Source organism: Notechis scutatus, chromosome 8 (assembly GCF_049901735.1).
Source record: "Notechis scutatus isolate UNSWTSFEM ecotype Mainland chromosome 8, rNotScu1.2, whole genome shotgun sequence".
Classification (NCBI taxonomy): Eukaryota; Metazoa; Chordata; class Lepidosauria; order Squamata; family Elapidae; genus Notechis; species Notechis scutatus.
Window position 1 is genome coordinate 21,197,118 of NC_142016.1, and position 26,707 is coordinate 21,223,824.

Below are 26,707 nucleotides of genomic sequence, written 5' to 3' on the forward strand. Positions count from 1 at the left end.
TGGGGAAGGACATTAACAGTGGCAACAGAGACGTATAAGAAAAATATATTAGTTTATAAATTTAGTTGTGGGCCCTTTGGTGTTCTGTGAGCTTGGTGGTTTTCTTGCTGACGTTTCAGTACCAAACTAGGTAACATCATCAGTACCAGAAAGGAGGGAGATTAACCCCAATCTGAGCCTTTGCCAGCTGTCTTTGATTTAACTAGGAGAGAATTTTCACAGCAAAGATCCCAAGGAGGCACGGAAAGAAGAAGGCCACCTGTGGCCCCAGGTCCTTCTTCTCCAGAGTGAAAGCCAGGCGTCGCAACGATGAAAGAGCCCCATTGGCTTTGGAACATTTAATGTCTTTAAATCTGAACTTGTAACTCCCGAGGCGGACGGACTTATTGTTTTCCATTTTGCAGACCGATTGGCTGACACAACCTTTTCCAGCAAAAGGGATTGTTGTGTCGACCGTGGTATTCAAGTCTGAATCTGCTTTTTTTTTCGATGCTGTAGTAACTTTGAAAGGTCATTAAACAAATAGTTGTACTTACAGCCACAGTTGACTTATAATCACAAATGAGCCCAGAATTTCTGAGACATTTGCTAAGTGAATTTTTGCCCCGTTTTACAACCTTTCATGCCTCTGTCGTTAAGTGAATCACTGCCGTTCATAAGTTAATAACCCAGTGGTTAAGCAAATCTGGTTTCCCCATTGACTTTGCCTGTCAGAAGGTCGTAAACTGTGAAAAGTGGTCAACTTTGGGGACCCCTGTCATATGTGGTGGGCATGAATGAAAGCAAGAAAATACTGGTCAAAAATACTACATACATGGTTGGAAAAGATAATTAAGTAGGATATAGATTTAAAGCCAGAAGTATTTCTGTTAGGAATAATAGCAGAAAGCTATGATAAAGGGACTATATCCCTAATGCTTCATCTACTGGCAGCAGTGAGAATTGTATTTGCACAATATTGGAAAAATGAAAACACTCCACCAGAATGAAAATATAATTAGGAAAATATTGACTGCACAAAGATGGATAGAGCATGGGACAGGTTTTATCAGTGGTTCGATATGAGAAGTAGAGGTTAGAAGAAGTAAGATTATTGCTGTGTGTATGTAATAAGATTAATATTATCTATGACTGTAAGCATGCTATTATAATTCATAATGACTACAAATGTTAATATAACTATAATTATTGTTATAATTAGTATGCAATTATTATTATTACTACGAGTAGACATGTTTTTCTTTTTGGTAAAACGAAGTGCTTGGACAATTCACTGTTTTCAAAATATTTATAATCTTTGATAATGATATAATTAAAAAAAAATATACACAAAAAAAAGAAAAGAAATTGGATGTTTGTCCACTGGCAGGCAGCATGCCACCACACCTGTGGCAGGTCCCCAGGTATCTCTACTGCAAAGCTGAGCAACTTTTTTTTTTTTTAAATAGAAGCCTCTGATACTAGTTGGCTTAGTATATCTAACGGCAAAAGGAGTTTAAATAAAAGAGAAACGATAAAGATAGCTTACCGGAATATATATGGTTTATTTCTCCATTCAATTCAACACAGTTTTCTAAATCTCCCACGCAAAACACTTCTCCATCAGCATCACAGTTGGTTGTCACATGTAAGGTGGGACTGGAACTCTCCATCTCCCAGTTTCTAAAATAGAGGATGCTTTAGGACTAAAGACTTACCTGATCTCTTGACTCCCCCTTTCTCTTCCAATGCCGCCAATAGTACTAGGACTTTTCCACAGCCAAGATAACCCTGATTATTATGTACTTTATCCAAAAATGACTAGAGTGCTCAGTGCAAATATTTTTTTTCTTTTTTGACTACTAGTCAAAAGGCAGAATCATCAACATTGGAACCAAATCCATTTGTTGGAGTTTATACATTGGGGTTGGTGGCTTAATGTGTAAATCAACAAGCCAGCATTTAAATATTGTAACCGGTTCTGAAACATTTTGGGCAAAATTTCCCATTTTCATATATGCGAATGGGTGGACCTGCAAGTCACAGAATAAGTTCATGCAGCAAAATGATGGACTGAAAGCCATGATCAACACAGCTTATTTTCCCTTTCCCTGATTTTTTTTTCCTAACCCCTGGGGAATCTGCTAAACCAGGGATCCCCAACCTTTTCGACGCCGCGCCCGGTTCCGGCATCAGCTGGGCGCGCGGCCCGGTATCCGGCGTCAACTGGGCGCCGCCATCTTTTATGACGAAAATGCGCTCCGGTGGCGTCACCGGAGCGCTGTTCGTCAAAAAAGATGGCGGCGCCATGCTCGGTGAGCTTTTTCGGGTAGAAATGGCTTTCTACCCAGAAAAGCTCACCAGAGCGCTAGCGCCGCCATCTTTTATGACGAAAAGCGCTTCCGGTGAGCTTTCTACCCGGAAAAGCTCACCGGAAGCGCTTTTACCAAAAAGATGGCGGCGCCCAGCAACCAGGGCCCGGTAAGGCTTGTTCCGTGGCCCGGTACCGGTCCGCGGACCGGCGGTTGGGGACCCCTGTGCTAAACAGTCGAATAATTGGATTTCTAACCATTTTGTCTTTCTGATTATGTCCCTTGAGCTCTGCTGCTTTTCAATTCCAGAAGGAATTCCAGGATGCTCCTGGCCCACTATGCCCTGACCCAAAGGGGAAATCTTGGCTTCTTCTTCCGATAGGAAAATATATTCTTAAAAAGCCCAATAGCAATAGCACTTAGACTTATATATCACTTCACAGTGTTTTACGGCCCACTCTAAGCGATTTACAGAGTCAGCCTATTGCCCCCAACAATCTGGGTCCTCATTTGACCCACCTCGGAAGGATGGAAGACTGAGTCAACCTTAAGTCCATCAGGATCGAACTCCAGGCTATGGGCAGAGTAAGCCTGCAAGACTGCATTTAACCACTGTGCCCCCCAGGCAGGGGTGGGATTCTACCAGTTCGCACCTATTCGCTAGAGCCGGTTGTTAACATTCTAAGCAGTTCGGAGAACTGGTTGTTAGAAGAAATTACTGGCCTAATCCTGTAAGGAAGGCAGGAAGGAAACATTCTGGTGTTGCTTACAGAAACTGCCTCTCCGTTGACCCTTATTACATTCTTGGTAGGAGTAGACTTCCTGTCTCAGGAACGTCTCTGGAGTTTTTTCCCCCTCCTTTGCTGGTACTTTGCTTGGGTGGAGTGACCATTCAAAGTTACAATGGCACTGAAAAAAGTGACTTATGACCATTTTTCACACTTATGACTGTTGCAGCATCCCCACAGTCATGAGAGGCCAGGCGAGGAGATGCGTGCCTCGATGTGAGTGATATTGAGTTGGCCACGCCCAGCCAATAACATGACCACCAAACCACGTCCACCCAGCCACATGACCACCAAGCCATGCCCACCAACTAAGCCACACCCACAGAACTGGTTGTTAAAAAAATTGAATCCCACCCCTGCTCCCAGGGCTCCACAGACACTCTTTCTAGAACTCAAAAGCCATAAAAAGACTGATAAGCCAGTGTCATTTCCCCATCGGAGCTTGAATCTGCAGGGGGAAGATGAGCTGGAACAGGAGCCGACAGAGATCAAGGGGGCGGCTCCATTGGCTTTGGAGGAAACTGGGGAAGGGCAGGGCTTTTCAGGATCAGAAAGGATTGTAGACAGGGAGGAGCAGGAGAGGCAGAGCTCAGGTGATGAGCAGGGACCACCCTCTCCTGATCCGAGAGCAAGAAGAGAAGAGAGGAGGGAACAACGCAGACTGAGCTGGCTACGAGGAAGGAGAGTGCTCCACACACCCCTTCACAAGGCACACCTGAGGACTGAGATGTAAGGAGATCCCGGTGGGAGGGGCATTTTGTCCTCAGCAGGTAGTCCTCAACTTATGACCACAATTGAGCCCCAAAATTTTCTTTGCTAAGCAGGAGAGTCATGAAATGATCTTTGCCTCAGTTTGCAAGGCAACAACCTTTCTAGCCAAGGTTGTTAAGTGAATTGCTGCGGTTGTTAAATTAGTAACAGAGTTATTAAGTGAATCTGGCTTCCCTATTGACTTTGCTGGTCAGAAAGTTGCAAAAGGGGATCGGTCGCATGACACAGGAACACTGCAACTGCCATAAATGCATTCCAGGTGCCGACATCCAAATTTTGATAATGTGGCCATGGGAATGTCAATAATAAGTCGCTTTTTTCTAATGTGGTTGTAACTTTGGAGAAGCACTAACAAAATAACCCTGAGTTGAGGACTACTCATAGAATGATGTCATCTCTTTCCATTGGAATTTTCCCATAGGCAGATTTCATTTTTCATCAATTTGAAAAGAAAAAGTGCCAAAAGCAACTAAAATTCAAAAGCAATTTAAATACCTAGTGCTTCAAACTTTGTATCGGAAACCTTAGAAGTGAAGTCCAAAGTAGAGGCATTTCCAAAATCAAAATAGAAGGAGCCAATCAAATTATTTGAGGGCTCTACACAGGTTCTGGAGAATGATGAAATCAAAGGACGTCCTATTGGCAAAAAAAAAGGAAATATAATCAATTGAGCATCATGTGGCTCTGCGTACAACCAATACTATCAATACTATCAATACTTAGTCAAATGTAGCTTCTAAAGCTCCAGTTAGTTTTTGGGTTCCTTTGTGGCCTTGTGACAGATATCCTATATCCCCTCCCCCCCTCCCCCAGCTGGCACTGACCAGAGGTGGTATTCAGCAAGTTCTGACCAGTTCTGGAGAACCGGTAGCGGAAATTTTGAGTAGTTTGGAGAACCAGCAAATACCACCTCTGACTGTCCCTGCCCCCATCAATTCTCTGCCTCCTGGGTCCCAGCTGATCATTGGCTGGATCTTCTTTGGTTGCCCTGCACAGGAGAAGGGAGCTGGAAAGCAGGTTAGTGGGGTGGGGAGGGAATGGGGACTTTGCAATAACCTTCCCCTGGAGTTGGGAGGGAATGGGAATTTTATAGTATCCTTCCCTTGCCATGCCCACCAAGCACACCACGTCCACCAAGCCATGCCCACAGAACCGGTAGTAAAAAAAAAATTTGAATCCCACCACTGGCCCTGACCCTGAAAATGAGAATTTTATTAGTTTTTCTCTTGGTTGGTTTTCTTCAGGGCTCTGCATGGTGTGTGGACCTCTCAACATAGATAACTAAACAAGCAGTTAAGCATGTTGGCTGAAGACAGTTGGCTGAGTGGTATAGTGCAACATGACTAATTGAATATCTTTGGGTATTTCCCAATTTTTAGATTGTACAGGCACCGCTGAAGACAGGGATATGCCCCAGTGAGCATTCTGAAACACCCAACTGTGTTGCAGCATTAAAGCAACCTTCCCCTTGCCGTGTCAGCTCTAGAGAATGGAAGAATGGGGTACAAAAGGGCTGTATATACAGGTTTTACCACCGCAGTTAGCCCCTCACAGTTGTTAACAAATTAGCAATATGACAATTATGTAATTATGGAATGGAAAGTTTGGAAGTGACATTAGAGATCTTCTCGTCAGAAACCCCCTGCTAAAGGAACCCAGCTCTGTGGAAACTAATCCAGGAGAGAAGCAACCTGGAATTAAGCGGAAATTTCCTAACAGTGAGGACAATTAACCAGTGGAACAGCTTCCCTTCAGAAATTGTAGGCGCTCCATCACTGGAGGTTTTTAAGAAGAGACCGGACAGCCATTTGTCTGAAATGGTCAGGATTTCCTGCTTGAGCAGGGGGCTGGACTAGAAGACCTCCAAGGTCCCTTCCAGCTCTATTCTGATTCATTGACTGGTTGTTTGAAAGGAGAGTCTACCGTGACAATTTTTCAATTGATGAATAGTTCTTAAAGAAGCTCCGCGGTGCCCATTAATAATTTAGATCCTTCATTTCACATCCTGGTGGTTTTTTTTGTGTGTGTTTTTTTTTGGGGGAAACAATTCTAAAAATTTTGCCTCATCTTCTACAAGGCAGCCCTTCAGATATCTGAGAACAGTTATCACATCTCCCCAATCTTGTCTTCAAGGCCCCGGTAGAGGACCCAAGATTGAAAAGGACACATACCGCCGTAAGGGTAAAAAGATACTTTTTATACACAGATAGACAAATACACACACATACCTGCACACACAGGGTTGGGAAGGGAAACTGTAGACACACATATTGACAACCTGGTGTTAGACGCAACACTTAAACATTGCTTCTCTGGGCAGTCTTGTGAGTCTTTGACATTTTCGCAGGACTTATCCAGATTTCCATCTTCTGTACAGACAAAGCATTCTAGAGAGAGTGGTAAGGTGTTTTTTTTGGGGGGGGGGAATATAAATAGACTTGTTTGAGATTCCTTCAGATTTCAGTTGCATTATCTTGCCATAAATATACTTTAATCCTGAGTCCCTCTTCCATTTTTATTCTTCCCATCCTAGCAGAAGGTTGAAAAGAAATTCTACAAATGGTTTACGATGAACCTCAGGACGCAGAAAAGTAGACATTCGCATTTGGTGTGGAATGAGAAGCCATTAAAAAAGAAAAGCAAAAACTTAAATCAAAAGACCTGATTAAATTATATATGCATGTACCTTTCTTTAAAACAAGATAAAACAAGCCAAGTCAAACCATGTACTCATCCCTAAGTACCAGTAAGGTAACGACAATAAGAAATGATTGTAACTATCTGCCCAGATTCTGTGTTTAACATTTAGCACAAATTCCATTGATTTACATTCTCTTCCATGGGAAAAGTTTCTGCCTAACCCAATCTGAACGATTGATTTTATGAAATGTTCCCATGGCCCACACCGTGCTCTGTATAGTTCAGAGATCTAACTCAATCCACATTTCATTATGTTCCAATATTGGCCCGGACACTTTGCTGCCTGAACTTCCAACCAACCCTGCTGGGTCAGGGAATCCCATTCCACTTTCCTTGCTTCCCCATCCTTCCACCTGAAGGCCACCTGAAGTTGGTCACCTTTAGCAGGCTTGCCTTGGAGAGCCTATTTGGTTGATGCAATCCGAGTGGAAGAAAGAACTGCCTAACTCAAAACTTTGGTTGGCCAGTAGAAAATAGCTACCACTGCATCAGAAGAAGTGAAAATTGATTCAAAGAACCCCACATACTTTTTGGAACTTCATCTGCAGATCATGCAACAGGAAGGAGGAGGATGGTGAAGATGAAGAGCACAAAGGAAGCCATCGTGATGACGTTCAGGTCCATCTGGGTGCTCTGAGATGGAGATCTTCTCAGGTGAGATATTTATAGGCAGGGAGTGGTTGGGAACCCTCTGCCTTTTGAAAAAAAAAAAGAATGGAAGAGTCCAGAATATATTTTTCCTCTTAATAGTATTTACACTGTCCAAGGACATCACAACATATAATGCCCGCTTATGTGCTTATAATTTTTTTGTGCAAACCTGAAGTATTACAAGGGCAGATCCATTCCATTTCTGTTCAGGGCAGGGTTGAAAAATCCCAGGTAGCCAGGCTTTTGTGTGTTTGTGTGTGTGTGTGTGTGTGTGTGTGTGTGTGTGTGTGTGTGTGTGTCCCCCTTCCATGAAAGATAATTCTTTTTTTCAGCAACTCTGGATAGCTACACCTGGCCACTTTCTTAACATTCTCAGTGCTACCAGAGGTGAATTGGGTAGAATTTCTTCAACCTAATTTTTTCAGCTCAGAATCATATAAGAGAAAGAAACATAAAAAGGGTAAGGCAAACATTGTGGAAACCCCAGAAACTGCACAAAACACAAACTGGTCTTTTCAGTTTGGACGGATATGAGCTCAAAGGCCTGCATCTGTGTGAATAACGGTTGGAATTGCACTAGTAAGTGTGTTGTTATCAAGTCATTTCCACGCACATTCCCAAATAATCCATAAGCAAGGTTCAAATTAAGCAATTAAATGGGCTGTGTTAATTACTGGGAAACTGCTTCTGGATTTTGTGCTATAGGTAGCAAAAAATTGACTTTGAGATTTGCTGATTTGATAGTTTGTTGTTATAGAAATGGCTAGTACTTATTAAATATTTAAAAGTAAAAAAGTTGAGTCTGTAGTGATATCTGATTGTACTGTGCTACAGAGTTAGAAGTCAATGCTTGTCTTTCTTTTCTTTCTTTCTATCTTTCTTTCTTTCCTTCTTTCCCTTTTCCCTCCCCTATTTTTATTCGTATTTTATACTTTGATAATTTTAATAAAATTGCTTTTAAAAACATGCTTTGTAAATTAAGCCACTAATTTAACTGATCTCATGTTGATGAGCACATGTGTTTGTTTGTTTGTTTGTTTAGATAATTTATTTTGTTGAAACATAAAATCTGAATGGATGGATTCACACAACATGTTAAACTCTAATCCTGCATTATCCAAATTCTTTTCCAGAATGTGTGTAGGAAAAAAAATGGTTTGGAGTCAACTTGAAAATAAACACCTATGTGAGGGGTGGGTAGTTCCAAAATATGATAGATAGATAGATAGATAGATAGATAGATAGATAGATAGATAGATAGATAGATAGATAGATACGTTTGGGTAACAACGTTTGGGATAGATAACAAAGTTTGGGTTACTATTGTATGTATTTATGATTTATTTAGTCATAAATGTTCATCTCAACTGTGAATGGTGAGCACAATAAAAAAAAATGCAAGACACTAAAACCTATGGCAACGAAGTGAGTTTTCAGACAATATTAAAACATTCCTGACCCAAAGTAGCTGGGAATATTGCTGTAATAATGTCTTTCTCCTGGTATCAGGAGAACACTGTAATATTTTTGAAAAATGAAAGAAAGAGAAGCATTTTCAGGGATTGTGTAGTGTCTAGCTTCTTAGGATTACTTTATTCAGACTTCTTGCCTGGAGATGAAAAAGATCATCAGTTGTGGAAAAATGCTCCTGTGGGACTTAAGGGCATCAACTACTGGTAGTGGCTGATCAATTCCAGGGCAGCAGCCATCTTAATAATGAGTGAACTTCCACATGGCAGCCATTTTATGAGAATGTCCATTGCATTCTCTTCTCTGGGAATTTGACTCAATCACCTAACTGAAAAACCCTCCCAAATGCTCTATCTACTGTAGTTCTAGGACAACTGGCCACGGGACACTTCAATGCTGTATTAATCATTTCATTCAAGTATTCCTTTTAATTGGTAACCATGTTTTCATTCAAATTATTGTAACTCTTGGATTTCTGGACTGACTTTTTAAATTTTATTATTATTGGTCACGGATCTGTCGAAATTAGAGGTAGTCATTGACAGTTTGTTTAGTGACTGTTCAAATATACAACTGCCCTGAAAAAAAAGTGACCTATGACCGTTTTTCACACTTATGACCCTTGAAGCATTCCCATGGTCTTCTGAACAAAATTCAGATGCTCAGCAGCTGACTCATATTTATGACTGTCTTGTGATCCCCTTTTGAGATCTTCTGGCAAACAAAGTCAATGGGGAGGTTAGATTCACTTAACAACTGGGTTACTAACTTAACAACTGCAGTGATTCACTTAACAAGAGTGGCCAGAATGATGGTTAAAAGGGGCAAAATTCATTTCACAACTGTCTCGCTTAGCAACAGAAACGTTGGGCTCAGTTGTGGTACTAAATCGAGGGCAACTTGTAATTGTGTTTGTTGAATTGTCTCGCAGCAAGTCATTCCATGGTGAGTTGGCCATGGCATGTTGGCAGCCATTGGTGTGATGGCGAGTTGTCCCATTCTGATCTAGTGAAGCCAGGCTCCATTAGCAGCATTCCCTGATTGGCTGGCTGGCTGCCTGGAGCCCCTCCCCCAGAATTCGGACAGGTAGAGGCCCTGGAAGAGATTTCTGGGAGGGGGGGGAATTAAGAGAGCTGGGGAGGACAACAGATTTGAGCTGCTCAGAAGTAAGGACAGAGAGAGAATGAAAAGAACGAAGCTGCTACGAAGCTGGACTCTTTCGGAAAGAGAGAGTGATGGCCACCCCAAGGAAGGGGGGTGGTGATATCTCAGCCTAGAGACTGGATCCCAGCTGCAAGGAGAGGTGGACTCCATACAGGGTTCTTCCTGGGTCTGCAGAGGACATGTTTGTGAGCCAACAGATTGGTGAAGGACCATATTGGCCAAAGAGCAGTCTTCGGGGCTGTTTTTTTTTTTTTTAAAGCTTGAGCAATATTGCTGACCATGAAGTTTAATGTCTTAAAGCAGTGTTTCTCAACCTTGGCCACTTTAGGATGCGTGGATTTCAATTCCCAATGTTTCCAGCCACCTTAAGAAAGACAGGATCTATAGCTAGTATAATAAAACATTTCACCAAAAGAAATAGCCTCTAGAAAATACGTTGGAGTACAGACACCCAGACCTGTTATTCAACTCAATAGGTCTCCCTGGAAATATTTAATTGTCCCAGGTTCCATCTCAAGGAGTTTCGTTCAGTGGATTTTGTACGGCAACAGCATTTTTCAAAGGAGGGTGTGCCCACAATAAATCCAACAGGTCAATGTTCTTTCATGCCACACTGTGTTTCCTTATTGCTCTTTATGATCACAAAGGACAGGAAAATTCATGTCACCATCAACTTTTCACTTTATGCATTTATGTAAATCTTCTGATTTCTGGCATCGTAGAAAGTCCACTGAGCAGAGTTTGAAGTTCTTCTCAGTCAAAGCCCTCTAACTAGGTGAACAAATGCACCATAATTGATGCCATTTCAAGATGGGTTGTACTAATGAAACGAATTAAAAATCATCACACATAAAATGGTTGCCAAATAACTTTGTGGATGTGTCCAAGGCATCACCAGCCTTTCAGCTCAACTCCTGCAAGAGGCTGTTTAGGCTTTAGGTTTATTTTATTTTATTTTTTGGAAGTGGGGAAGAGGGAGAGAGGGAGGGGAAGGAGGGAGGGGAGGGAGGGAAGGAAGGACAGGGAGGGAGGGAGGGAGGGAAGGGGGAAAGAAGGAAGGAGAGGGAGGGAGAGGGAGGGGAGGGGGAAAGAAGGAAGGAGAGGGAGGGAGGGAGGGGAAGAGAGGGGAGGGAGGAAGGGGGGAAGGAGGGAGGGAGGGAGGGGAGGAAGGAAGGACAGGGAGGGAGTGAAGGAAAGGGTATAGGGAGGGAGGGAGGGAGGGAAGGAAGGAAGGAAGGAAGGAAGGAAGGAAGGAAGGAAGGAAGGAAGGAAGGAAGGAAGGAAGGAAGGAAGGAAGGAAGGAAGGAAGGACAGGGAGGGGAGGGGGAAAGAAAGAAGGAGAGGGAGGGAGGGAGGAAAGAAGGGGAGGGAAGGGGGAAAGAAGGAAGGAGAGGGAGGGAGGGAGGAAGGAAGGGGAGGGGAGGGGAAAGAAGGAAGGAGAGGGAGGGAGGGAGGAAGGAAGGAAGGAAAATTTACAACCTTCTTAACCTTCACTAGCTAATACTTTATATATCCTGACCTGGATAAACTTATTTAGAAGGGATGTGTGGAAGAAAGCAGAGATTATTAATTAACTGATTTATTTTTATATCCTGCCTTCATTATTGTTATAAACAACAGAAGGCAGCCTGTTAAACATATATAATATTCTTTCCTCCTAGTTTTCCCACAACTGTATGAGGTGGGTTAGGTTGAGTGAGAGGGACATCCCAAAGTCACCCAGCCAGATTTGATGCCTAAAATGGGACTAGAACTCATGGTTACCTGGTGATTGGCCCAAAGTCACTAAGTTGGTTGTCACATGTAAGGTGGGACTGGAACTCTCCATCTCCCAGTTTCTAAAATAGAGGATGCTTTAGGACTAAAGACTTACCTGATCTCTTGACTCCCCCTTTCTCTTCCAATGCCGCCAATAGTACTAGAACTTTTCCACAGCCAAGATAACCCTGATTATTATGTACTTTATCCAAAAATGACTAGAGTGCTCAGTGCAAATATTTTTTTTCTTTTTTGACTACTAGTCAAAAGGCAGAATCATCAACATTGGAACCAAATCCATTTGTTGGAGTTTATACATTGGGGTTGGTGGCTTAATGTGTAAATCAACAAGCCAGCATTTAAATAAACCATGGCTTTTCTTTGGAATGACATGCGGCCTTCTCAGACTTTCCCAAAGAAGAAGAGTAAGAAAGGAAAGGAAAGGAATGGGAAGTTTTATGAGTAAAAAACACCTCTAGGACCAGAGAGCTAATATCTAATTCCTTTTATTTTAATATTGTGACAAATCAGCTGAGAATTACAATTTCAGAAAGGTAGAAAAATGCAGCATTAACTGAAGCTATTTTTCCAGAGAAATTTCTGCAAACAGTGGTCTCATACAGACCAAAGGATGTTGGTCTATTCTGACAACAGTTACAACATTTCAATGTCAAGTTTTAAGCATTAAAGCATTACGTTATATAAATATATCTCCCAAACCCTACATATAAGGGTATATGTACATATAGATATACCTAAATTGATTGATGGAAATTCAGGTGTTAGAACACTGTATTTTGAGGTAAATTATTTTTCGATGGATCAATTGCCTTGAAATATGAAATGATATTGTGAACGCCTAGATGTTGTTGCTCTCTATTCACCAAGTTCATTCTGCTTCAAGCAAAATCTGTGGTTTAATGTCATCAAACTCTTCAAGGAAAATATCCAGATTTGGGGGGTCTGAAGTTGAATTTAGCCTTTGGGTAGAATTCTAGACCTCATTCAGGAGAGGAGGGGCGATATTTGCAGGGGTAGGACATAAACAACATTCATTTTAATTCCATAATAAGGGAATGAAAACTTACATTGATTGCAATTAATAACTCCCATTTAGTTCATAATTTCTCCCGTTAAATATATATGTATATATAGACGGCAACTTTGAGAAGGACATTAAGAGTGGCAACAGAGAGGTATAAGATTTTTGCAGCGTAAATTCAGTTGTGGGCTCCTTGGTGTTCTGTGAGCTTTGTGGCTTTCTTGTAGACGTTTCAGTATCAAACTAGGCAACATCATCAGTGCTTAAAGGGAGGGAGATTGACCCCAACCTGATCCTTCTTAAGGCCTTTGCCAACTACCTTTGACTTAACTAGGAGAGAATTTTCACAGCAAAGATCCCAAGGATGCACGGAAAGAAGAAGGCCACCTGTGGCCCGAGAACCCCATTGGCTTTAGAACACTGAAGGTCTTTAAATTTGAACGTGTAACTCCCACGGCGGAAGGACTTCCCTTTAAGGTCGCAAACCGATCGGCTGACACAACCTTTCCCAGCAAAAGGGATTGTTGCACCTGAGGCAGAAGGAAACAGTGATTTATTTTATGGGCTTGTTCAAAGTATTTTTACATTTTATTTTCATCAAATGTGTGGACGATTTCTAAACTAAGGACAGGGGCACCGATGGACGTGGAGCAGGGAAATCAATTGGTGGCCCATATGGAAATACTGTGAAGAGGCAGACTTTTGATCAGGTGGTTGCCTGTTACATTTCTAGTTAATGACGATTATAAAGTTTGAATTAGGCTTGCATTTTTTGAATTCCTCCCACCCACAAAGTAGGTGCGTTCTCCAGGGCTATTTTTTAAAAGATTTACACTGAAGTGGTTTTTAGTATCTCAGTGAATGATGTTGAGACTCTGGAAAGAGTGCAAAGAAGAGCAACAAAGAGGATTAGGAGACTGGAGACTAAAATATATGAAGAACGGTTGCAGGAACTGGGTATGTCTAGTTTGATGAAAAGAAGGACTAGGGGTGACATAATAGCAGTGTTTCAATATCTCAGGGGCTGCCCCAAAGAAGAGGAAGTCAAGCTATTCTCCAAAGCACCTGAGGGCAGAACAAGAAGCCAGTGGAACAGCTTGCCCTCGGAAGTTGTGGGAGCTCCATCACTTGAGACCTTCAAGAAGAGATTGGACTGCCATTTGTCAGAAATGGAGTAGGGTCTCCCACTTGGACAGGGGGGGTTGGACTAGATGACCTATAAGGTCCCTTCCAACTCTGATTATCTGTTATCTCTTATCTGTAAAGAAGCAATGGGTGGAAACTAATCAAGGAGAGAAGCAACCTAGAACTAAGGAGGAATTTCCTGATAGTTACAACAGTTAATCAGTGGAACAACTTGCCTCCAGAACTTGTGAATGCTCCAACACTGGAAGTTTTAAAGAAGAGCTTGGACAGTCTTTTGTCTGAAATAGTATACAGTTTCGTATACTGAGTTGGACTAGAAGACCTCACAGGTCCCTTCCAACTCATATTATTCTGTTCATGTGAAGTATGCTTTATTCAGATTTGGAGTACAAATCTACTGCATAATGTTGAATTGGTTCATATATTTTTCACAATCCATACATCTGAATCACTAAAATTCAAGAGGTGTAAAAAAAAAGTCTATCTTTTTAATGCTGTTGTACCTTTGAATGGTCATTAAATGAATAGCTAATAAATCAAGGACTACCTGTATATTCTAATCAACGGAGGTTTTATGAATGGTTATGACCTGAGTTCTACCTGTTTTGAAATTGGCACTTTGTCCCTGGCAGGTAGCATGTTCTTAGCATTCCCTAGCTTTTTTTTTTTTAATGAAGATACTGGCTGGCTTAATATAGTTAACAGCAAAGGGAGTCAAAAGAGGAACAATAAAGACAGCTTACCAGATAGCAAATTGGTTATTTCTCCATTCAAATCAGTACAATTCACTATATCACCCAGACAAAGTACATCTCCATCACTCTCACAGTAATCATAACCTGTTCTGAAACATTTTGGGCAAGATTTTCCATTTTCATATATGCGCATGTTATCTCCTGCAAGTCAAAAAAAATAGTTCATGTAGCAAAATAATTGATTTAAAGCAATTATCAACACAGCTTGTTTTCCCTTTCACATATTTTTTTTACCCCTGGGGAATCTGCTAAACAGTAGAATAATTGGATTTCTAACCATTTTGTCTTTTTGATGTTCTGATGTCGCTTGAGCTCTGCTGTCTTCCTTTTTTAAATTAATATTTTATTGATTAATTTATTAAAACATTGGACACGGTGTGATCATCCTGACACTCCTTTTGGCCATACATACTATAATATATAATACATATTTTATATACATTTATACATTTGTACAGTTAATTTATATTAATTTATCTTGTCCTTCATATTCCATTGTACTTATTTACATAGCCTCAATTACCCATTCTACAAATCCTACTCATTTTTTATTCTGGGTCCCTCCTTTCTGCTCCCACCATTGGTAAAATTTATTCCATATCTTATAATATTCTCTTTCATTTTTGTTTTTCAATTCCAGAGTCAGTCTATCCATTTCAGCATGTCAGTATTTTCTTTATCACCTCACCTTCATCAGGGATTTCTCTATCTTTCCATTTTTGAGCAAAAGTTATTCTTTCTGCTGTGATAATATGTACTATTAAATAGGTCTCATCTTTACTATATCTCTCTGTCATAATTCCTAGTAAAAATAATTCCAGTTTATATTCTATTTTCTGTCCAATTATCTCCTCTAACCATATCTGGATTTTATGCCAAAAATCCTGTGGTTTTTTTTTTTTTTTTTTACAAATCACCATGTATGATAATATGTTCCTGGTTCTTGGGTGCATTTCCAACAATTTGATGATACGTTTTTATACATTTTAGCCAGCCTTGCTGAGGGGAGATGCCACCTATAAAGCATCTTGTATAGATTTTCCTTATATGATGCGGCCAATGTTATCTTTTTGTTTCATTCCCACAATTCTTGCCACTTATCCAAATCTATATTATATCCAAAGTTTTTGGCCCATGCCACCATCATTTCCTTGACCTGTTCCCCTCCATCTTATAGTCCAATAAAAATTTATAATTTTTCCTTATCAATTTATTGTCTGTCCCCAATAAAATTGCATCTAGTATTGTGGCTTGTCTACTAATCCCCCACTATTTCATATATTTCCCATATCGTGATTAGATTTGTAAGTATGCCCACCATTCCAATTCTACTCCTTGTTCTTTTAGCTCTTGTCTGGATTTCAATTCCCCTTTTTCATTTATAATATCCTTATATGTGGTAATTTTTCCTGGTTAATAAGATTTGGGTGTACTGACGCCTCTAAGGTGGATAACCAAACTGGAGTTTCCATGTAGTTTTGCTGTTTGATTTTGTTCCATACCATAAACAAAGCTTGTCTTATCTGATGTCTTTAAAAATATTGATGTGCGATGTACCTACCGTACCACAAAATTGCGTGCCATCCTAGATGTAAGTTGTGACCCTCTAATGATAGTAGTCTTCTATTTTTTACAGTTATCCAATTTTTCACCCAGGTAAGCACCGGTTCTTTATAGCAAGGATCCCCAACCTTTTTGACGCCGCGGCCCGGTACCGGTATCAGCTGGGCGCCGCGGCCCGGTACCGGCATCAACTGGGCGCCGCCATCTTTTGACGAAAAAGTGCTTCCGGTGACCTCACGGAAGCACTTTTTGTCAAAAAGATGGCGCGCATGCCTTCCGGTGAGCTTTTTCGGGTAGAAATGGCTTTCTACCCGGAAAAGCTCACCGAAGCACTTTTACCAAAAAAGATGGCGGCGCCCAGCAACCAGCGGCCCGGTAAGACTTGTTCCGCGGCCCGGTACCGGTCCGCGGCCCGGCGGTTGGGGACCCCTGCTTTATAGTATATTTCCCAACCTGGTAGGCCAAAATCTCCTCTCTTTTTAGCTTCTTGCAGAAGTTTTAGTTTAATCCTTGGCTTCTTCTGTTGCCATATAAAATTCAGAGTCATTTTGTTCAGATTTCCCTCCAAGATTTGTCTAATTTTATGGGTATATTTTGAAACAAAAAGAGTAGTTTTGGTAGAATGTTCATCTTGATTACAGCTATTCTGCCCATTAAGGAAAGCCTCCAATTTTTCCATCTTTCTAGGTCCTCTTTGGTTTGTTTCACTAATTTGCCATAGTTGTCCTCTTTAATTGTTGTACATCTTGCCAAAATATTGATCCCTAGATAGTTCATTTTCTTTACTATCTGGATATTTATTCCCTTGGCTAAATTCTCTTTCTGCTTATTTGTCATGTTCTTAACTATTATTTTGGTTTTTTCTTTGTTTATCTTTAATCCAGCAACTTCTTCATAATCTTCTAATATTTCTATGAGTTTCAACCCCGATTGTTGTGGTTCCTCAAGGATAAAAACTAAATCATCTGCAAAAACATGTGGTTTATATGTTTCTTTCTTGATTTCCAGACCTTTTATTTGTGTTTTCTTCCTAATTATCCTTGTTAACACTTCCAAGGTTAGTATAAACAATAGCGGGGATAATGGGCACCCTTGTCTCATTCCTTTCTGAATTTTTATTTTTTTGTCACCTCTCTGTTTATTATTATTTTAGCCTGTTGTTTAGAACAGTGATCCCCAACCTTTTTGACGTCGCGGCCTGGTACCGGCATCAGCTGGGCGCCGCGGCCCGGTACCGGCATCAGCTGGGCGCCGCCATATTTTTTTGATGAAAAAGTGCTTCCGGTGACCTCACGGAAGCGCGTTTCATCAAAAGATGTGGCGCCAGCGCTCGTGAGCTTTTCCGGGTAGAAATGGCTTTCTACCCGGAAAAGCTCACCAAGCGCTGGCGCCGCCATCTTTTTGATGAAAACGTGCTTCCGGTGAGCTCTCTACCCGGAAAAGCTCACCGGAGCGCTGGCGCCACCATCTTTTTGATGAAAAGCGTGCTTCCGGTGAGCTTTCTACCCGGAAAAGCTCACCGGAGGCACTTTTTCATGAAAAAGATGGCGGCGCCAACAAGCCGCGCCCGGTAGGAGTTGTTCCGCGGACGGTACCGGTCCGCGGCCCGGTGGTTGGGGACCCCTGGTTTAGAATATATCACCAAGATTATATTTTAAAAATTCTCACCAAAATCCTACGTGTCTAAGTTGCCATACCATAAATTCCCATTTAACGTTGTCAAACGCTTTTGGGGCATCCAAAAATAGCACCATCTGATTTCCACTGTGTACTTCATAGTATTCTAGGGTATCTAATACTATTTTGATTTGTCTTTTTGACAAGGAACCATTTTGGTCCACGTGTACAAAGTCATTTAAGAACTTTTTTAATCGTTCGGCTATTATCGATGTGAATATCTTGTAGTCCGAGTTCAAAAGGGATATTGGTCTATATTTTTAATTAGTGTCTGGTCTGTGTTCTCTTTGGGTACCAGCATGATGTTGGCTTCCATCCATGATTGTCATGTTTTCACCACATTTAAAACTGCATTAAATACTTCAAGTAGAGCTTGTCCTAAGATGCCTTGTTGGTCCTTATATAATTCTGCTGCCTTTCAATTCCAGACAAAATTCCAGGATGTTCCTGGCACACTTTGCCCTGACCCAACGGGGAAATCTTTGCTTCTTCTTCCAATAGGAAAATATATTCTTAAAAAGCCCAATAGTAATAGCACTTAGACTTATATACCACTTCAAAGTGCTTTACAGCACTCTCTGGGCAGTGCACCATGTCAGCCTATGGCCCACAACAATCTGAGTCCTCATTTGACCAACCTCAAAAGATGGAAGGCTGAGCCAACCTCAAGTCCATCAAGATCGAACTCCAGGCTATGGGTGGAGTTAGTCTGCAAGACTGCATTTAACCACTGTGCTGTCCAGACAGTATATAGTTAATTGGGAATTGGGATAATTAATTGGGAATTGGGAGCTGTCCCCTTAAGGGAATGCCTCATGGGAAACATAATGAATGCATCATGGGAAATGTAGTTCATGTCATGTGGTCACATGTATAAGCCTGATTGCTCACTGAATTGACCCTTGGTTGGGTTGGGGGAGTTTCCTTTATTCTTGCTTGGACCCCAGCAAAGTGCTGGTGTCCTTCCCTTTGCTGCATCGTTATGGGATAAAGATAACTATATTTTCACACTATAAAGTCAACTATGCAAAGATTTCGACATTAGATGAATCTCGACATAACTGTGAGTTATACCTTGAGGATACCTTGTGATCCAAAAAAGAAACTTTGTATGGAAGCCTTTGTAGAGTTTTAACTGCTTATTTTAGGCATCCTTTGGAAGATAAATATTGCCTATGACAAGGCAACCACTGGACTTCTGGTTTGCAGGGCTTCGGCGGCAGGCAGGAATCCACGATCGTGCACGGTTTCTGCCTGGGCTCACCACTGGAGCATCCCAAGCCAATCTGAGGTGGCAAAGAGGGGGGAGATCCCAGCAGGGTCGAGGGAAGCCGCATCTTTCCTCCCCAGCTGTCTAAACTCCCTTTCCCGAAGGCGAACGAGTGGCGGTCAGAAATGGCCGCCTCAAAGAAGCACTCATCCAGAAAAGAAAGTGCAGGAGGAAGTTAAGAAGTGAAAGTTTTGGCTGACCGGGATAAGAAGCAACAATCAAGGTATCCTGGAATTTAAATTTTAAAAAGATACATCGCTCCCAAAGAAGACTTGGAAGCAGTGAATGAGAGTGAAAGGGAAAGTTTGTTTTCTTTCACTCTCCTTCCTTACGTTGACAGCGAACAGAGATGAATGAGAAATCGGAAAAACCCGCTTTGGCATCAAGAGGTAATTAAACTGGATAATTAAATATCAAGGGGACAATAAGGATTTCTGAACATTAAAAAAAAATTTTTTTGCTGTAAGTGGGAAGGGAGAGGAAAAGAATAAGAGTAGGATTTGGAAGGAGGAGACTGCCTGGAATTTAAAAGAATCTGATTAAATTCTAACAAGACTTCTAAAAGATACATCTTAACTGTAACTTTGTAACTAAATAGTAACCCCAGGAAGAGAAAGGGAAAAAAGAAGAAAGTGTTAAAGGAAACAGCTTGTGTGTATTTGGACTGCTTGGTGACTTTGGGATTTTTGGAAATTATATTTGAATGACTAAAAACACTTGGGTGGTTGTTTGAAAATTTTTTTACAATGGCATCACTTGTGGATGAACTGAAAATGGAATTTAAAAAATATAAAGAAGAGGAACAAGAAGGGAAGGGCTCTCTTGGCTCAGTTTTTCAATTCTTAGAAATGGCGATTTGTACCTATGAGAAACTGCAAGAAAAGACTACACAACAAGAAGATTGGGACAAAGAAGAAGCCATGTTTGATGAACAAGTAACTTTACTTAGGGAAGAAGGGGGAAAGGGGGGAAAGAGAATGGAGACTTTAAGACCCAAAAAAACAACCAAAAAAGGTAAAAATAAGGTGAAAAGTGGATATAATGATAGAAAGCAACAGAAAAAGGGAACACAGAAGAGGGAAATGGAGGTGGAGAGACAAGGGGGTAAAAAGGGCAGAGAGAAGAAGCAAGGGAGGAAGGAAGGGAAGAGAAGCTACAAAGGTGTGGAGCAAGATGTAAAGAAACAGGACTTATTTAAAGATAATGGGTAAAAATTTAACTGAAAAAGTGATTCTGCAAAGGTACATAAGATTGTATTGTTATATTTGTATTAGAAATTATGTTAGAAAATTGGAAATAACATATGATTAAAAAGTGGGATAAAATACTCAGTGTAACTCAGTGAAATTTTTGTGAACAAAATAAATGAAATGAAATAAATGAGAGAATTCAACTAGGAAGGAATGGGAACATTTTAATGATATAATGTGTTAAAATATGAGTGAAGTGGGGGGAAGCAACTATGGAAAGTTTATAAGTGTTCCCATAGAAGTATGATACTTATTTGAAAAGTAATGTGTAAAATGTTTAAGATTTAAATGAATACTAATATTAACAATAGATTTGAATTGGCATGGATTTGTTGTTTTAATTATATTATATATTTATAATTTTTTCTCTTTTAAAATATAGTGTGTAACTTTAGAATGTACTAAGCAGAATCCGAATGGAAGTTATGTATTATACTAAGTGTTATAAATTTAGGGGAAAGATATAAAGGCGTCATATTCCAATCAGTGATTACAGGAGAAATTTTGTCTAATGAGAAAAGATAATAGACAGCTGGAAACAGGACAGACAAAGAATATAAGTATAATGATCTGAATTGAGATGAAATAAATAAAATAAAATTAAGAAAGTTAAAAGAGGGGAGAAGCTATATAGAAAATGCAGAATGGTAATAAGATATGGAATGGTATATAAAATGAACATGAATTTGAATTTGTGTCTGTACGAAGAGATGTAACCTGGGATCAAGCTGCTTTCAAAAAAGATGTTTTATGTTTTTATGTTTTATGTTTGTTTTTAAAAATCAATAAAAAAATTAAAAAAAAAGACAACCACTGTGCCCCCAGGGCTCCACAGACACCCTTTCTAGAACTCAAAAGCCATAAAAAGACTTTTTTTAAAAAAAAAATGAAAAATGAGAAATTGCAGAATTTGTTTTTTTTTAAATCCCATACAGTGTGTATGCAGGATAATTTGCTCATGATATTTACTTGGCATGGGATTTTGTTGTTGTTGTTGTAAGTATATCGAAGGTAAACTAAAAATGGACCATGAATGGACATTGAAGATCAAAAACTGGAACCATCTTGCCTACTCTTGGCTTAAAAACACCTTTTTCTTTCCAAATTTTACCGATAGATGAGATTTCTGTTACAGGTAGCCAAGCCTCCTTTTCTTTCTCTCCTTCCAACTACCTTGAAAGAGAATTTATTCACATGTTTGGACATTCTCTTCCAAATGTTTCTAACACTATCCAGTTATTCTCTCCTTTCACAAACAGGAGTAGACTTGACCATGCCTTTTGAGATGTTCTTGATATAAGTGTTAAAAACTGGAAAGATGTCATTTCTTTCCACTGGAATTTTCCCATACATAGATTTCTTCTGTCAACCATTCCAATAGGAAAAGTGCCAGAAGCAGAAATAAGATTCAAAAGCTGTTTACATACCTTCAAAGCCAAGCCTGCAATTTGGGTCTGTTTCATTGCAAACTTGAGAAGTAAAGTCCAAAATACGCTGGTCTCCAAAATCGAAATGGAAAGAGCCCGTCAAATGATTTGCAGAATCTACACAGCTTCTGGCGAAGGATGATGTAATACGATTTTCTATAGAGAAAATATAATGATTAAAGAATGTAATCAATTGAGCCAGAGGTGGTATTCAGTCAGTTCTGACAGGTTCTGGAGAACCGGTAGCGGAAATTTTGAGTAGTTCGTAGAACTGGTAAATACCACCTCTGACTGGCCCCACCCCCATCTATTTGCTGCCTCCCGAACCCCAGCTGATTGGAGTCCTAGCTAATCAGCTGGATCTTCTTTTGTTGCCCTGCGCAGGAGAACGGAGCTGGAAAGCAGGTTAGTGGGTTGGGGAGGGAATGGGGATTTTGCAGTATCCTTCCCCTGCCACGCCCACCAAGCCACACCACGCCCACCAAGCCACGCACGTACAACTGGTAGTTAAAAAAATAAAATACCACCACTGAATGGAGCATCACATGGCTCTGTCTTACAACCAATTCTATCAATGGAATCAGTCAAATGTAGCTTCTAAAGCTCCAGTTAGTTTTTGGATGCCTTTGTGGCCTTGTGACAGATATCTCTGAGAGATGGGCCATCCAATCACTGCTGAAAGATATCCATCACAGGAGGTTCTACCACAGAGGTCTCCAAACTTGGCAACTTTAAGACTTGTGGACTTCAATTCCCAGAATTCTCCACAAGGGACACCTGCTCTACCGTGACAATCTTTTCCATTGTTGAATAGGGTTGGAAGAAATATCCATCTGGTTCAGTTGCAATCCAGGAGACAAAATGGAGGCTGGAAGCTGCTTGGAAAGAGGGCTTAATGACGAAGCAGAACCGCTAGCAATCCTGGGATGTGAGCAGCTGATCACATGGAGTTGAGAATGAGGGGTTTTTATACCTTGGGCTTTGAACTTGAGCTTCCTAGTCCTGTGCAAAAACATGTATTGTATTGGCTGTTGTCAGACTCCCATACAGGGGTCATAACTGGCTCTGTAGGTTGTTTGAGAAGTTTGGTTGAAGTTTGCTGGGGGTGATGCAATGTCCTTAGGAGATTGTGCAATGTAGTGAGCTTTGTGACTTAGTGGTTTTAATCCTATTATGTCCTGAAGGGTCTTGTCTTCACTCCTTCACCTTGGAACTGAAGGTCCTTTGTTTTGTAGATAGGCTGGCCTAATCTTTCTCAATGGGCACAAAATATCTGCTGGGGAGAGGAAGCTGGGGCTCTGAATTTCTGTCTCCCTTAAGATATTTTATTTATTTTATTTTATTCCTCAAAATATTTCATTTTTCTAGGAGTGGGGTGGGTGCTAATTTGCTTTCAACAATAGTTTCTACCATAAGAAAAGGTTTCCTGGCATCCACCACATATCTATTTCCTGGTTATTTAAATCCATGATTTCTCATCCTGTCTTTTGGAACAACTCTAAAATTTCTGTGTCATCTTCTACAAGAAAGTTCTTCAGATATCTGACAACAATTATCACATTTCCCCAATCTTGTTCTCGAAGCTCCTGATGGAACATCTTCTATTAGTGTTTCTCAAAATTCTTGGAGCTGCCGTCTGAAAATTGGCAAGTTTGAGAAACATTTCATTATATGAAACCAAAATATCCACCACTACCTACCAAGACAATCTTTTCCATTCTTGAATAATTCCTACCATAAGGAAAGGTTATCTGGTGTCCATTAAATTCTGTTTCTGGTAATTTAAACCCATTCTTTCTCATCCTGTCTTTTGGTATAACTCTAAACTTTCTGCTTCACCTTCTATAAGGCAGGTCTTCAGATACCTGAAAATAGTTATCACATCTCCTCAATCTTGTGTTGAAGGCCCTTTATAGAGGACCTGAGATTGAGGAAGACATGTACCATCATAAGGGTGAAAAGTGGATTTTTATACTCCCGAACACAATACCTATACATGCATAGACATACTTTAGACCAATATTTCTCAAAATTCTCGGAGCTGAAGTCCACATGCCTGAAAATCGTCATGTTTGAGAAACACTGCTTTATATGAAACCAAAATATCATGGAGATAAATTTCTCTATATCTTCATCCAAATCAACATAAAAAAGATGAACACAAAAATTAATCCACTTACCTGTTGACAAGTTGGCCGCAGACAAAAAACCTAAGCACACTGCTGAACAGTTCTTTTCTGCACCATTGCAGTAATTTCCTCCATCACTGAAACACTCATAACAGCCTAGAGAGAGTGGTAAGGATTTTTTTAAAAAAGGAGATACATTTGTATGAGACTCCTTCAGGTTTCAGTTGCGATATAAATGCACTTTAATATTGAACCAGACACTAGCCCTCTTCCAATTTTATTATTCCCATCCTAGCAGAAGGCTGGAAAGAAATTCCCTAAAATGGCTTATGATGAACCTCTCACTACAGAAAGGAAGAAATGATCATAACTATCTGCCTAGATTCTGACTGTTCAACATTTAGCTCAAATTCCATTGATTTGCATTCTCTTCCATGGGAAACGTTTCTGCCTAACCCAATCTGAACGATTGATTTTATGAAATGTTCCCATGGCCCACACCGTGCTCTGTATAGTTCAGAGATCTAACTCAATCCACATTTCATTATGTTCCAATATTGGTCCGGACACTTTGCTGCCTGAACTTCCAACCAACCCTGCTGGGTCAAGGAATCCCATTCCACCTTCCTTGCTTCCCCATCCTTCCACCTGAAGGCCACCTGAAGTTGGTCGCTTTTAGCGGGCTTGCCTTGGAGAGCTTATTCGGTTGATGCAATCCGAGAGGAAGAAAGAACTGCCTAACTCAAAACTTTGGTTGTCCGGTAGAAAACAGCTTCCACTGCATCAGAAGAAGTGAAAATTGATTCAAAGAACCCCACATACTTGCTGCAGATAGCGCCACAGGAAGGAGGAAGATGGTGAAGATGAAGAGCACAAAGGAAGCCATCTTGATGGTGTTCAGGTCGGTCTGGGTTCTCTGAGATTGAGATCTTCTTGGGTGTAATATTTATAGAAAGGGGAGTGGTTGGGAGCCCTTTGCCCAACCTGCCTCTTGGTAATAAATGTCCAAGGGTGTCATAACGGTGATGATTGATTACATCTTTAATACCACTTTTACAATATTGGAGCATTACGTCGATGGACCCATTACAAGATTGCCCCATTCAGGGTGTGGTTGAAAAATCCCAGGTAGGCAGGCGTGTGTGTGTGTGTGTGTGTGTGTGTGTGTGTGTGTGTATGTTCCTTCCATGAAGGATAATTTTTTTTCAGCAATTCTGGATAGCTACACCTGGCCACTTTCTTAACATTCTCCAGTCCTACTGGAAGTGAATAGTGCAGAATTCCTTCCACCTAATTCTTCCAGCCCAGAATCAGATAAGAGAAAGAAATACAGTATAAAAAGGGTAAGGCAAAAATTGTGGAAACCCCAGAAACTGCACAAAACACAAATTGGCTGTGTTAATTACTGGGAAACTGCTTCTGGATTTTGTGCTAGAGGTGGCAAAAAAATTGACTTTGAGATTAGCCGATTTGATAGTTTGTTGTTATAGTTTGTTGTTATAGAAATGGCTAGTAAATATTAAATATTTAAAAGTAAAAAAAGTTGAGGCTGTAGTGATATGTTATTGTACTGTGCTACAATGTTAGAAGTCAGTTCTTGTCTTTCTTTTCTTTCTTTCTTTCCATCTTTCGCTTTTTCCCTCCACTATTTTTATTTGTATTTTATACTTTTAATACATTTAATATTGTTTTTAGAAACATGCTTTGTAAATTCAGCCACTAATTTAACTGATCTCATTGTGTATGTTGATGAGCACATGTGTTTGTTTGTTTGTTTGTTTAGAGAAGTTATTATGTTGAAACATAAAATCTGAATGGATGGATTCACACAATATGTTAAACTCTAATCCTGCATTATTCAAATTCTTTTCCAGAATGTGTGTAAGAAAAAAAAAATGATTTGGAGTCAACTTGAGAATAGACACCTATGTGAGGGATGGGTGGTTCCAAAATATGATAGGGGGAGGGAGGGAGGGAGGGAGGGAGAGAGAGAGAGAGAGAGAGAGAGAGAGAGAGAGAGAGAGAGCATAATAAGAAAGTTTGGGTTGCTCATGTATTTATGATTTATTTAGACATACAGTAAATGCTCATCTTAACTTTTATTGTTGCTAGCACAATAAAAAAAATGCAAGACACTAAAACCTACGTCAACAAAGTGAGTCTTCAGACAATATTAAAACATTCCTTACCCAAAGTAGCTGGGACTATTGCTGTAATAATGTCTTTCTCCATAACATTTTTAAAAAGGAAAGAAAGAGAAGTATTTTCAGGGGTCATGTAATATCTAGCCTGTTAGGATTACTTTATTCAGACTTCTTGCCTGGAGATGAAAAAGATGTATTTATAGATGAAGGAGGCACTTTTTCTAACTCCCATTGGTTGCGAAAAAATGCTCCTGTGTGACTTAAGGGCATCCATAAATCATTTTTTAGGGGTTGAACTACTGGTAGTGGCTGATCAATTTCAGGGTGAAAGCAGGGGTGGGATTCTACCAGTTCGCACCTATTCGCTAGAACCGGTTGTTAACATTCTAAGCAGTTCGGAGAACCGGTTGTTAGAAGAAATTACTGGCCTAATCCTGTAAGGAAGGCAGGAAGGAAACATTCTGGTGTTGCTTACAGAAACTGCCTCTCCATTAACCCTTATTACATTCTTGGCAGGACTAGACTTCCTGTCTCAGGAACGTCTCTGGAATTTCCCCTCCTTTGCTGGTACTTTGCTTGTGTGGCGTGACCATTCAAAGTTACAATGGCACTGAAACAAGTGACTTATGACCATTTTTCACACTTATGACTGTTGCAGCATCCCCACAGTCATGAGAGGCCAGGCGAGATGAGTGCCTCGATGTGAGTGAT

At 40.4% G+C, this 26,707-nt stretch overlaps 2 protein-coding genes across 2 annotated transcripts; both read right to left on the reverse strand.

Moving 5' to 3' along the window:
- Positions 1-202: 202 nt before the first annotated feature.
- On the reverse strand, positions 203-7,153 carry LOC148129955 (phospholipase A2 inhibitor and Ly6/PLAUR domain-containing protein-like). Its single transcript, XM_087970382.1, has 6 exons — positions 7,109-7,153; positions 6,851-6,953; positions 4,346-4,486; positions 1,949-2,012; positions 1,522-1,617; positions 203-443 (listed from the first exon to the last, which is right to left on the reverse strand). Exons 1-6 carry the CDS (start codon positions 7,151-7,153, stop codon positions 203-205), a joined length of 690 nt encoding a protein of 229 aa, XP_087826508.1.
- A 4,930-nt stretch (positions 7,154-12,083) lies between these two features.
- Positions 12,084-24,738, reverse strand: LOC148129956 (uncharacterized). Its single transcript, XM_087971056.1, has 5 exons — positions 24,675-24,738; positions 23,904-24,008; positions 21,724-21,879; positions 14,525-14,677; positions 12,084-13,165 (listed from the first exon to the last, which is right to left on the reverse strand). The coding sequence occupies exons 1-5, from the start codon at positions 24,736-24,738 to the stop codon at positions 12,966-12,968; spliced, it is 678 nt and encodes a 225-aa protein (XP_087827182.1). The 3' UTR covers positions 12,084-12,965.
- Positions 24,739-26,707: the final 1,969 nt, after the last annotated feature.